General features: G+C 46.9%; 1 protein-coding gene across 1 annotated transcript in view; it reads left to right on the forward strand.

Moving 5' to 3' along the window:
* Positions 1-485: 485 nt before the first annotated feature.
* RCL1 (RNA terminal phosphate cyclase like 1) overlaps positions 486-13,202 on the forward strand; it is a gene marked incomplete at its 3' end in the record, with an annotated part of 50,342 nt that continues 37,625 nt past the window's right edge. Inside the window, 1 exon segment of the mRNA XM_036738704.1 lies at positions 486-796. Within this exon segment, the coding sequence (XP_036594599.1) occupies positions 661-796 (136 nt within the window).

A 13,202-nucleotide genomic window follows, 5' to 3' on the forward strand; every position in this document is an offset into this window, starting at 1 on the left:
CGACTTTTACTCTGAAGATGCTATTAAGCAGTTGTCCAAGACCAAATCATCGGACTTCTCTGCATCTCAGTTTCCCCATCTGCAAAATGGGGATAGTAATACTTGGGCCGCCGACTGACCCGGGCTGTCCGGGGAAAGGCAGACAGGCTGGGCAGTCGCGGTCCCAGGCGTCGCCGCGGTGCTCACTCCCGGTGCTGGGGCCGCGGTCCCCGCGTCTGTTCCACAAGCAGGAGAACAAGGCTCGGCGCTGGAGCTTCAGGCTTTCCCTCCGGCCTCCCCGGGCCGCTGTCAGCCCCGGCCGAGGTTTCCCCGGCTCTCGCCGGCCCCGGGGATCGAGAGCCAGCGCAGCCGGAGGGCGGGGCGGCGGGCGGGAGCGGAGGGCGGAGAAGAAAGAGGAAAGCTGGGGAAACTCCTCCCCCTTCTCCCCTCTGACCCTGCTGTCTCGTCTCTCCATCTTCCTGTTCCAAACCACGTGGACGCGCTGGGGCTGCGGGAGCCCAGCTCCGAGCCTCCCCGGCCGCCGCCAGCCCTCCTCCTCCCTCGCCCGTCGGCCTCGCCTGCGCCGGGAGCCCGCCGTGCGCGCCGGGCGTTGTCGGCAGCGGCGGCCGCGGCTCCCCCCGGGCTGTGCCGGCGGCTGGACCGGGGAGGGGGCGCGCGCACATGGCGACCCAGGCGCACTCGCTCAGCTACGGGGGCTGCAACTTCTTCCGCCAGCGCCTCGTCTTGTCCACCCTGAGCGGGCGCCCCGTGAAGATCCGCAAGATCCGGGCCAAAGACGACAACCCCGGCCTCCGAGGTTATTTGGGGGCGGGGGCCGCCGGGCTTGGACCTCTCGGAGGGAACGGGCAGGGTTAGGGGTGCGCGTGTCCCGGGGGCGCTGGGGGTGAGGAATGGGCTGGGCGAAGCTAGACGGCCCCCGAACCGAGGCTGAGGGGAGGGGTGGAGGGGAGTCGGGGAGAGATGTGGGACCCTCGGGGGTGGGGTGGGGAGGAGGCGCCGCGAAGCAGAGTCTGTATTAGTCACCTCCGAGGAGTGCGTGGTGTTGGGCAAGAAAATGCGTAGCACACACACATACACACACATTTTTACGCGCGTGTTGACGTTTGGGAAAGAGAGTAGCCCAACCCCACGTTGCTGATTTCCCAGGGTCTCCAGGGTGCTGGGTAGTAAACAACTGCACGTTTTTCGAGCCTTACATATTGCAACAAATCCCTGGGTATCTCCGCCGCCGTCTTTCTGTCTGGCCAAAACATCTTCCAAATAGGAGAATGGTTTGTTTTGCTGAAATGCGATAAATAGTCCGTAGTGATGAAAGATGCAGCGAGTGAGATTTGGAGAGAAATTCCAGTCCCCTCCCTCCCAGCCTGTTTCTCTCCCCTCCCCCCCCGCGTCCCCCCCCCCCCCCCCCCGTACCTCCAAGACACCATAGATTTTCTTAGGGTCTCAGAGCTGGAAGGAACCGTTAGGGGGAGAGTAGGATACGGAGCTCAAAGGGACCTGTTAATCCAACACCTTATATTTATAGAGGAAACTGAGGCCCCGTGCAGCGAAGTGAACCCGGGTTACACAGGGAGGAAGTAGCGAGCCAGGATTGGATGGAGTTCAGTCCTCCTCTTCCCTCATTTTGCTCTAAATCCAATTTTCTATCCATCTCCCCATACTGGGCAAGCCGTGGATTTTGCCTTAGAGTTTGTTTTAGATATACCTAGAATGGGGCTTGTGGTCTTGATTCTACTAGACAGGCTCTACGTGCATGAGCCTTGATAAGGTTCTGGAGTGGAAGGAGCATTGGACTAGGAGTCAGGGTACCTGGGTTTGAATTCCACCTCCTTTGTGACCTTTCCTAAGTGACTTCCCCTTTGTGGGTTTCCATTTCCTCCCATGTGATTGGGCCGTTCTGGACCTGATCATTAAGGTGCGGTCCTGCTCTAAATCCTGGGAGCCATTAAAGTACGGATTCTTTAAAAAAAAGGCCTTCTAGCAGCATTCCATACAGGTAGGCAGTTTAAAAATAAACCCCATTTAAAACCACATTGCATTATATGGTGCCTGCTTTAAGTAACTTACCTCCCCTGAATGAGACTAGGTCTCCTAGTGGTTCTGTTCATTGTAATCTCAAGTTTTTATAGCATCTTCAAATAGAAACTCTCTCTGAAGTGATGGATGGGATCTGTGGTTGGCCCTGGCAGCTTCTCAGGCTGCGGTGATGCTTGATTTGACTTTGGTCTCCTGTGTTATTATGTGGCCAGTGCATTTCATCTTCCATCTCAACTTGTTCTCCAGACAGCCCCACTTTTGCATTCAGTTCGTTGCCCTTTTCACATGATGAGGAAAGACAAGATGTAAGGGAGCAGTGAGGAGACCAGGAGAAGACTGCCCTAGTGAAGGATTTGGAGGAGCCAGCATTTATATTGACCTCAGAAGGCTGTAAAGTTGAGACTGGAACTCAGAGAGGAGTGAAGTGACTTTGCCCGAGGTGGCATGGGTAATGGGTAAGCTGAGATTCAAACTTAGCCTTTCTGATTCCAGATTCAGAGGAGAGAGAGACAGAGAGACAGACAGAGAGATGGAGACAGACAGACAAGGTGAGAGCCGGCTGTATTTGGGAACAGGAGGACCTGCATTCACATCTCAGCTCAGAAACTTACTAGAGGCATGACCCTGTTCATTCCCTAAACTGCCCTAAACCTCCATTTCCTCAACTACAAAAAGGAGAAGATGATAGAACTTATCTTGCAGGATTATTATGAGGATCAAGTGATGAGAGGAGGTGGCCTGTTACAGGCTTTGCAAACCTTAAAGGGCTCTATAAATGGGAGCTGTCGTCATCATTATTTTTACTGCGCCATCCATGCTTAGTAGCTGGTAAGATGTGGTAAGAAGTCTGTGATAGCATATTCCCTGGAAATTACTGTATCCTTTTAGCCTGAGGGTAGGATTCCTGCGAGAATTAAAATACACCAAGAGGGCATTCATCTGTCTTTAAAGATGATAGCCAATGGGCTAGAGTCTTTGTTGTCTCTGGCCTCTGCCACCAGTTGGCATCCAGGCCAACTTCCGGTGGCAGAAGGGCTTGCTTATTGGGACCACCAGAGCCCTCTCTGTTACTTTTAAGAATATGCCTGCTACTGCAAACAGCAGCCATCTCATTCCCCCTACCTTCACCTCTTCTCCAAGGCTGCTAACCTTTTCAAGTGCTATCGAGTAGCACGCACCAGGGAGTTCATTTTGATGGTCTTGAGCAAGCACTGTTGAATGCAATAATCATCTCTTATTTGCTTTGCCCTATTTATATACTGTAATAAACACTGAAGGAAAAAAATGAGATTCATATTTCAGATCCAGGTACTTTCAGGACTCTGTTTGCCCACATAAGGAGCTGAGAGGTGATGGCATCCAGCAACCTGCTGCTGAATAATTTGTGGTTTCAATCTGGAAGAACCTTTGTAGGTTAATTTAAGGGGGAGATGAGGGGGACGTGTTGTTTCTGACCCCTTTCCAGCTCTTACTCAGAAAAGTATTTAGAGTAGCATTTTGTTATTATTCAGTTGTTTCAGTCATGTCTCATTTTTTGGGATTTTCTTGGCAAAGATACTGGAGTGGTTTGCTATTTCCTTCTCCAGTTCATTTTACAGATGAGGAAACTGAGGCAAACAGGGTTTAGTGACTTGCCCAGGGTCACACAGCTATTAATTGTCTGAGGTTAGATTTGAACTCAGGTCTTCCTGTCTCCAGGCTCCGTGTTTTAGGCTGTCCTTAGAGTAGCATAAACATGAGCATTTCATTCCTGCTTAGAAATCTTCATTGGTTTCTTACTATTTACCAAAGTTCCATCTCCCATTTGCCTGGCCACTAAGGCCCTCTACAGTATCATACCGTTTTATTTTTCCAGCTCTGTCTCATATTGAATACATTTCAAGTAATCATTCCTTACTTCTTTGCACAGACTTCTATATCCCCTCCTTACCTCTGCTCCCATAACTGTTGAATTCCTATCCATCTTTTGAGACTCAACCTAAATGCTCCTCTGATCCCTCTGTCAGTAATGATTCTGGCCTTTGGACTCGTTATCTTAGAGTCTTAATACTCACTTCTAAACTGTGAACTCCATGAGGAAAGAAGCCTGGTTTGATTTAAACTATATTTTCTCCAGTGCCTACCATAGGGGTCTAGACTCAGTCTGCTCTTAAATATTGGTTGAATTCTTCAGAGGGAATCAGTAGATGCCCTATAGCTGGAAAAGACCTTGGAAGTTTTCTAGTCCAGCCTCCTACCCAGTGGAAGAGTTCTTTCTGTAGTGTTCCTGGTGGCCAGCTAGTCTCTGCTTGGATATTCCCAGTGATGGAGAGTCTGCTGCCTCATGGGACCATCCATTCCATTGTTGGCCAGTTCTGATTGTCAGATTGCTGGTTCTCATAGAATCATAAAATCAGAGATTTGGAGCTAGAAGGGACTTTGAAAGTCCTCAAGGCTGACACCCTTATTTTTCCTTTTTTTTTTTTTTAATTATTTTATTTTTTTCAGTTAACTTTTTTTTTACTCCTTCCCAACTTCTCCCCCAACTCCCACTGGGGGGAAAAAAAAAAAGAAAAACAAAAACCCTTGTAACAAATATGCATAATTAAGGAAAACAGATCTCTGTGTTGGCCACGTCCACAAATGTGTCTCATTCTGCATGTTGAGTCCATCATCTCTCTGTCACGAAGTGGGGGATATTATTCCATCATTGGTATTCGGAAACGATGATTGGTCAGAGATATTTCAAAGCTGTTTCTTTTTTATACTGTTATTTCAACTCCCTCATTTTACAAATGAGGGAACTGAGGCGGGATGGAGGGGGGAGTTGGGAGACTTGCCCAAGGCCACATAAGAATCAAAGAGGCAGGATGTTGAGTTCAGTTACCTCTCTGAAACTCCCAGAATTTGCTCCTGCTTCTTTCTCCCAGGGAGCAAGTGGTAGGAGTCTCATGCTTCTTCCATATAACAACCCTTAAAATGCTTAAAGAAGGAGTCAGTTGTTCAGTGGTTTCCAATTCTTCATGGCCCCATTTGGTGTGTTTTTTGGCAAAGATAATGAAGCAGTTTGCCATTTCCTTCTCCAGATCATTTTACAGATGAGGAAACTGAGGCAAACAGGGTTAAGTGACTTGCCCAGGGTCACACAGCTAGTAGGTGTCTGAGGCCAGATTTGAACTCAGGGAAATGAGTCTTCCTGACTGTAGCCCTGGCACTCTATCCACTGTGCCACTACTTGCCCTATACCAGTTCCTCGCCCTTTCCTTCTCCCTCACATTTTCCACAGTGGCTGTGGAGTCAGAGGATCTGGGTTCAGATCCTTCTTCTCTACAAACTAAACTATACGGTAGAATGAAATGTTTTTTAAATATTTTCTTTACAAGGACTTAATTTAGTTTCTCTACCCTGGTGGAAAGAGAAGAATCAGGGCATTGACTTAAAGTCTGAAAATTTACCAAAAAGAAAAGAATTAGGGCTATTTATCCTGAGGAATAGAAGGCCTGGGAGGGGTTTTTAGATAGCTATCTTCCAGTATTTGAAGGAATGTTTCTGGGAAGAGGGCTTAGATTGTTTTACTTTGTCCCCAGAGGGCAGAAACGGGAGCACTGGAATAGATGATGCTTGAAGGCAGATCTTGCCACATTTCCTAGCCGGGTAGAACGATCAGCCTCTGGAAGTGTAGCAAGTTCCCCATTACTGGAGCTGTTCAGGTATGACTTGGCATGGACTGGAGGAATTCTGCAGTCTCTTCTTGAGCTTTTTCGTTGGGTCCACCTGTGACTCCTTTTTGCTCTTTAACCACCCGCTTCTTCAGTGTGCCTTAGTCATCTATCAGATGGTCTTGGCAGCAACTTGATGGAGTTAAACCAGGTTGCCATCCAAGGTTCCTTCTGGCTCTGATACCAGTTAGCCAGTCCCTCAAAATCACACTCTGATGTTTTGAGCAACTCATGAGATTTTACCTAACAGGTAGGGTCTGGAAAGAAGGGTGTTCTTGTATCAGTGGGGATTCGGGGAATTGGAGTAACAGTCAGTAATTGTACTTTAAGGTTTGTATGCTGCACCACTTCACAACCCTATGAGTTAGTTACCTGCTGCAGATGAGGAAATAGCCTTAGAGAAGTGAGTGACTTGCTCAGGGTCACTAGTAAGTGTGGGAGCTGCGATGGGTCAACACAGGATGCCTTCCAGCTTGGTAATCCTCGGCTCAGTTTGGGGGAACGAGGGGGGATGCTCTCCTTTTCTGTCTGCAAAAGGAGACTAATTCTTGTGTTCCTTACTTGACTAGGCTACTTTGTAAACCTTAGAAGCACTTCAGAAGCGCCATCTATTGCTTCATGACATCCCTGGCCATAGGGAGGAATCAGATATCATTTTTGTAGATCTCTTACTGATGATAAGTTAGAACCTACGGAAATGAAGTAATTGAGTACCAAGTTAGCATCGAGCCAGAGAACTGGGAAGAGTTGGTTGACAAGCGGGAGAAGAGGAAAAGAGTGCTAAACTTAGTCACACCTGGCTTACAGGGCCAACTCTGACACTTAATAGGGCCTCCTAAGGTGCCTGGCACATAGTGGGTGCTTAATAAATGCTTATTGACTGATAACAATTGTAGGCACTTCCCCTCAGTATCCTCCTTGTCAGAAAAGAGACTTGGACCAGATGATCTCTGAGGACCCTTCCAGTTTTGTTTGTAGTGGGTTTTTTTTGGAGGGGTAGGGGCTGGGGGTGGCAGTCAGGGTTAAGTGAAGTGTCTAAGGCCAGATTTGAACTCAGGTCATCCTGACTCCAGGCCCCATGCTCTATCGACTGTACTACCTAGCTGTTCCTCCAATTTTTGTAAGAATACATTTTTATTGACATCTTTTGTTTTTCTATGTTACCCACATTTTGGCCATCCCATACAACAAATAATATTTCAGAGGAAGGAAGGGAAGGAAGGAAGATAGATAGATCATCAAAACAGATCAGCCTATAGAAGGAATGTCTAAATATATGTACAAAGTACCTTCCACTTCTAAGCCCTATGAATCTTTTCACTTTGGACCCAGGTTGCCTGGCTCCAAAGGACAGTGTTCTTTCCAGGTCACCATGTTGGCTCAGTATAAGTTAGGTGTGTGGTCAGTTCCAGACCCCTCTCATTCATCTAATGATATATTTGTTTTTTTAAAACCAGGGCACCCCTGTCTTATGTCAGAATATTCTGGGGTGTTGCCAGAGGATTGGGCCGAGGGAAAATCAGACACAACTGTAATAACTATGGGCATCGATTCCCTTCTGTCTGCAGATGATGCCTCACCCCCCGTGGCAGCCCTGCATTACTTACTATTGGCGGTGAAAGCCAACAGCTTTCTACCAAATGATGATTATTGGCCGCCCGCACTATTTTTGTCTTTTTAAGACAAATGCCAAGAATCCTAATTGGCCTGTTTTCATCCTGCTGTTGCTTAGAAGCCGTAAAATACTGTTCCAGAAAGAACCATCTACTCTTCTCTTTCAAGGGAGAAAAATTCACAACAATGGCAACGTTAGACTTTCAGCTCTTCCTCCTGCCCTCCATTTTTTTTGGTCAGGAATACTAGGAAAAACCTTTCTTTCCTAAACAGGAAATGGGGAAAAGGGAGCCTATAGGAACAGATGGATTGGGCTGGCTCCAAGGGCAAAGCAGCGAACTGAATTCAAGTATCCACAGGTTTTTATTTTCTTAGTAAAACTGGGATTTAAAATGACCCTCCAAGGAGAATTTTAAAGAATGTGCCTTGCAGAGATTCCACTGGGAGAGAGGATGAGGGCACCGTGTTGGTTAACTCATAGTCTGTTGGTTGCATTATTTCCAGAGAGGCAGGGAGGTGGGTGCTGTGGATAGAGTGCTGGTCTTGCAGTTGGGAAGACCTGAGCTCAAAACCAGCTTCAGTCACTAATAGTATGACCATGGGCACGTCATTTGACTTCTGTCTGTCTCAGTTTCTTCAGCTGTGAATTGGGAATGATAACATTCCCCCCAGGATTGTTTGGAGGATCAAATCAGAAAATATTTGTAAAGCACTTAACAAAAGTAGGCATTTAGTAAATGCTTTTTTTCCCCTTCTTCCATAGGTATCCTAAAGTTTCAAGTATTTATTATTCACTTACTGTGTGCAAAGAACTATGCTTGGCCATTGAGGCTGCAAAGATGAAACAGTCTTAGCCTTTAAGAAATTTATGGTATAATGGGTGGGGGGAGCTTACAATATGTATCTTTTTTTGGGGGGGGGGAGTATGGAAATCAGGGTTAAGATGACTTGATCAGGGTCACACAGTTAGTTAATATCTGAGGTCAGATTTGAACTGGGTCCTCCTGACTCTAGAGCCAGTACTCTAAGCACTGTGCCACACCTAGCTGTCCTCCTTTAGCTAACTCTTAAAGGAAGAGACAGGTGTCAGCAAGTAGTGATGGGAGAAAATCTACCCACAGACAACTAACGAGAGAAAGTACATAGAGGGGAATAATGGGAAATTAGCTTGCAGAGGTTGGTCGGAACCAGAATGTGGAGGGTCTAAAATGCCAGGATGTTTTTATACTCTAGGCAATAAAGAACCATTGAATTTGATTAGGGCAAAGGCATGACATGGATGTTGTCTTAAATTAGAAAGATTAGAAGGGGGTTGGAAGCAGGGAGATTAAGTAGGAGGCTATTGTAGTAGGTCAGGGGAGAGGTGATGAGGGTCTGAAGGAGGTCATGGGCAGAGAATGGAGTGCCAAGTTCTCTGCCATCATCCTGAGTAGAGCCCTTCCACACAGGACTTGGACGCTGCAAGGCAGCAGGAGGCTATTGATTTCAGAAGTTGTTGTGATGGTCCTGAGCCAGCCATGGCCCATCCTGCCATTCCTTTGAAGGATGATCACCATCTTTGGGATAGGAGTAGAAGAGGAAGAATATGTGCAACAGGGACCTTTTCCTGGAACAGTTTGGGCCTGGGGCAGGTCACATTGTATAAATGAAGCCTACCCTCCACCCCCATTCTGTCCCCTCCCAGCTAGTGTCTTTATTTGGGTGAAAGCAGGTTAAAGTACATGTCTGGAGCTACTTGAAAGGGTTACAGAAGGGGACTGTCTAGCCTGAAGAGCGTGCTTGTGGGTCGCTCAGGGCATTGGCCAAGTGGCACAGGAGCCTCGGGTCTTTTTACATATTTAGCATAAGGTAGGCTTTGTGATTCTATAAAAGATACACTATTGAATTCCTGGCTTTCTTACTGATTTTGATCCATCGGTGTGAGTAGCCCCTCTGACTGATAAAGATCACACCTTGGCTCTGCTATGCCTTCTCATCTTAATCTCACTCTTGTCCTGGCCTCCCATCAATCCTTTGGATACACCCAAAGTGAACTTCCTGAAGGGGCCTTCCTGAAGATCCCTTGACATTGACGGGCACCAGTGAGGCATGTGGTCATTCTGTGGGCTAGCCCATTGCCTTGTTATATGCTGAGCTCACCTCTTTGTTCAGATCATCTGGCCTTCTGATGATACCCTTTCCATTGCTTCTGCCCATTTTTTCATTGGTAGAAATGTCCCTGCATTTGTCCTTTGGGTGATGCTTTTGACCTCCTCAATCTTATTCTTAGAGCCTGGCGTGTTAACCCCAAGCCAGTCAGTCAGCATCACTGAAAAAATATTAAGAAAAGTTGGGAGATGTTTGGGGTCATTAAAAGCAGAGTGTCATTTTCCAAATACAGTCCAGCTTCTTCTATTCCTGTTTATTTCTGGGCCCAGCTTATTGTCTATGTGCAATGTCTGCCCAGGATAGGGGTTCTAAATCTGGGGCCCACAGACTTCCCAGGGGTTGCTGCATAGATTACAGGGAAATCTGTGAAGTAGGATGGGGGAGGGTGGAGTCTTTATTTTCACTAAGCTTGGTTTTCTTTGTTATCCTATGTATTTTGTGCAATTAAAAACCTGAGAATGGGTTCATAGGTTTTACCACATTGCCAAAGTGGGGGGGTAGGAGTCCATGGCACAAAAAAGGTTTAGAACCCTTGATCTAAGGGGTGAGTGAGTGAGTGAGTGTGTGTGTGTGAACCAGCCCAATGGGATCGTCCTTCTAATTACATATCATTCTCTGTCCAATAGGTACCTTTCATTCAATAGTTAACCTTTCAGTATTGGTAGCTGTGGTTTACAGACCCCCAGGTCACTCCATTTCCTTCTTCACTGAGTTTGATATCTGGCTTACAATTTCTCCTCCTCAATTCTTGCCCTCATAGAAATCAAGGGCTTCTTAAACTTTTCCACTCAAGACCCCCTCAGCACTTCTTAAACTGGGTCGAGAGCCCATATGGGTTTAAGAAGCTCTATGAGGACTTAACAATACACAGTGACTATCTCTAAACATCCTAACCACTCATTTCCCCTCAACTTCCCATGAGCTACTCCTCCATCCCATCTCAGCCACACACAGAAATGGTCACACCCTTGATCTTGCTATCACCTAAAAATGTACCACCTCTATGTTCAATAATTCTGAAATCCCATTATCTGACCACAATCTGTCAGCTTTTCACCTCTCCCTCTGCCTTTCCTTACATAACCCTACTCTTCACCCACACCATGACCTCTAACCCCTTGACCTCTTTCATTTCTCTCCCAGGCCATCTCCCCAGCACTAGCCACTCTCCTCTTCTCCTCTTTTTGACTCCTTGGTGAACCAGTTCAATTCTATCCTGCCTTCCTCTCTTGAATCCCTAGGCCCTTTATCATACTGCCAGTTATGCCCAGTCAAGCCTCAGCTTTGGATCACACACACACACACACACACACACACACACACTGCTGTGTGCAACACCTCTGATTGGGCTCACTACAGAGTCAGGTTATACAACTTCAACTGGCTCCTCACTGCTGCTAGGCAGTCTTACTGTACCTCCCTTATCAAGTCTCCCATGACTCCCACTCGCCCCACTCCCAGCTGAGAACCGAAAAAACCGAGGCCATTCACTGTGAACTCCCTCTTCTTCTATCAGTCAGGTGCCTTCTGCCCGTCTCTCCTCTTTCATCCCACTATCACATGATGAAATGGCCTTCAACCACTCTACTTGTCAGAGCGATCCCATTCCATCCCGTCTCCTCCAACACATTCATTGTCTCCTCTGTCAGTCCTCACTCTTTCACTTTCAGTCTCTCCCTGTCTACTGGCTCATTTCCTACCACCTACAAACAGCCCCATGTCTCCCCGGTCACTTGATCCTTTCATCCCTGCTATCGCCCTATCTCTTCTGCCCTTTGTACCTATGTGCCTCCCTCTTCTCTCCTCTCCTTAATCCCTTCTCTGATCCAGCTTCTGAATTTATCATTCTACCAACACTGCTCTCTCCAAAGTGATCTTTTAGTTGCCAAATCCAATGGCCTTTTCTAATTTCTCATTCTTCTTGACCTCTCTGTAGCCTTTGACACTGTTGATCATTCTCTCCTTTTTGACACACTCTCTTCTCTTTGGGTGTTTGGGACACAGCCTTCCTGGTTCTTGTCCCACTCATCTGACCCTGTCTTCTGTCTCCTTTGTTGGATCTTCCTCCGTATTACATCCTCTAATCCTAGGTGTTCTTCAGGGTTCTGTCCTGGGCTCTCATCTCTTCTCCCCCTATGAGGCTTCACCTGGTGATCTCATCGCCTCTGGTGGATTTAATTACCATCGATCTATCTTTCCTGCTCCAGTCTCTGCCGATTGCCAATCTCACATCTCCAACTGACTCTCAGACATCTTGAAGTGGATGTCCAGCAGACATTTTAAACTCAGTGTGTTGATAATTTAATTCATCTTTCTCCCAACACCATCCTTCAATCCCCTGGGCTCACCCCTAGGAGTCATCCGGGACTGCTCACTATCTCAAACACTCCATATCCAAGCTGTTGCGAAGGCCATTTGATTTCACCTTTGCAACAGCTCTAGAATAGGCCCCCTTCTCTCCTCTGGCACTGCCACCACTCTTGTGCAGGCCCTCATCACCTCATGCTTGGATCGTTGCAATAGCCTGTAGGTGCATCTGCCTACCTCAGCTCTTCACAGTCCAGTGCTTCCTCCATTCAGTCACTAACATGGTTTTCCTAAAGTGCAGAGCCAACCATGTCACCCCACTACTCAGTAAACTCCAGTGGCTTCCTGTTGACTCTAGGAGCAAATATAAAATACACCAGCATTCAAAGCCTCTTGTAACCTCGCCCCCTCCTACCTTTCCAGTCCTCTTAACACCCTACTCCCCCACATGTACTCCGGTGCCACTGGCCTCTTGGCTGTTCCACAAACAAGATATTCCTATCTCTCAGTTCTGGGCATTCTCTCTGACTTGTCTCCCATGCCTGGAACATTCTCCCTCCCCTCCTCTGCCTAGTGACTTCCCTGGCTTCCTTTAAGTTCCAAATAAAATCCCATCTTCTACAGGAACCGTTTCCCAACCTCTCTTAATTCTAGCATCTTCCCTCTGTTAATTATTTCCTATTTATTCTGTATATAACTTGCTTTTCATACATTTGCTGTTGTCTCCCTCTTTAGATGGTAAACTCCTTGAGGACAGGGGCTGTCTTTTATTATTCTTTGTGACCCCAGGTGCTCAGCACAGTGCCTGGTGCACAGTAGATGCCTAATAATAATATTTATTGATTAATTGATTCACTTGGTTTTTTAGATGCGGATAGTTAGTCTAACTTCTCAAGTAATTATGGCTCTCATTTAGGAGGCTCTGCAGGATTTCAAAAGTTGGTGTGATCAGCACAATAACATCCATAAACCAGAGCATGTGGAGGAACATGTCATTTGTAAGGAATCCCCCCTTTTCCATTTGGACTACATCATATCATCATCGAATGTTAGAGGCGTTGGAGGAGGCCCTAGCAATGACCTGGGAAAGTTAGAGGGGTCTCCAAGGTCAAGACCTGCAACTAGAATCTAGGCTTCCCAGTTCACTACTCTTTGCTCTACCCCAAGGGATTATCTCACTTCATTAAATTGCACCAAATTGAATGCAATTAATTTTCCTGATCTCCAACCCATAGGGATTGGTGTTGGGAAAACTTCATCTCCTGGCAGTTAATGGAAGGGCCAAAGGGATAGTTGCTGCCAGACTGCTAGGAGTGTGTAGCCCAAAGCCTATTTAGCATCATAAATTAAGTTGTAAATAATGACTGTCCTTGGAGGGGATTCCTTGTGACTCTTGTC

Source organism: Trichosurus vulpecula, chromosome 9, assembly GCF_011100635.1.
Source record: "Trichosurus vulpecula isolate mTriVul1 chromosome 9, mTriVul1.pri, whole genome shotgun sequence".
In the NCBI taxonomy this organism is placed as follows: domain Eukaryota; kingdom Metazoa; phylum Chordata; class Mammalia; order Diprotodontia; family Phalangeridae; genus Trichosurus; species Trichosurus vulpecula.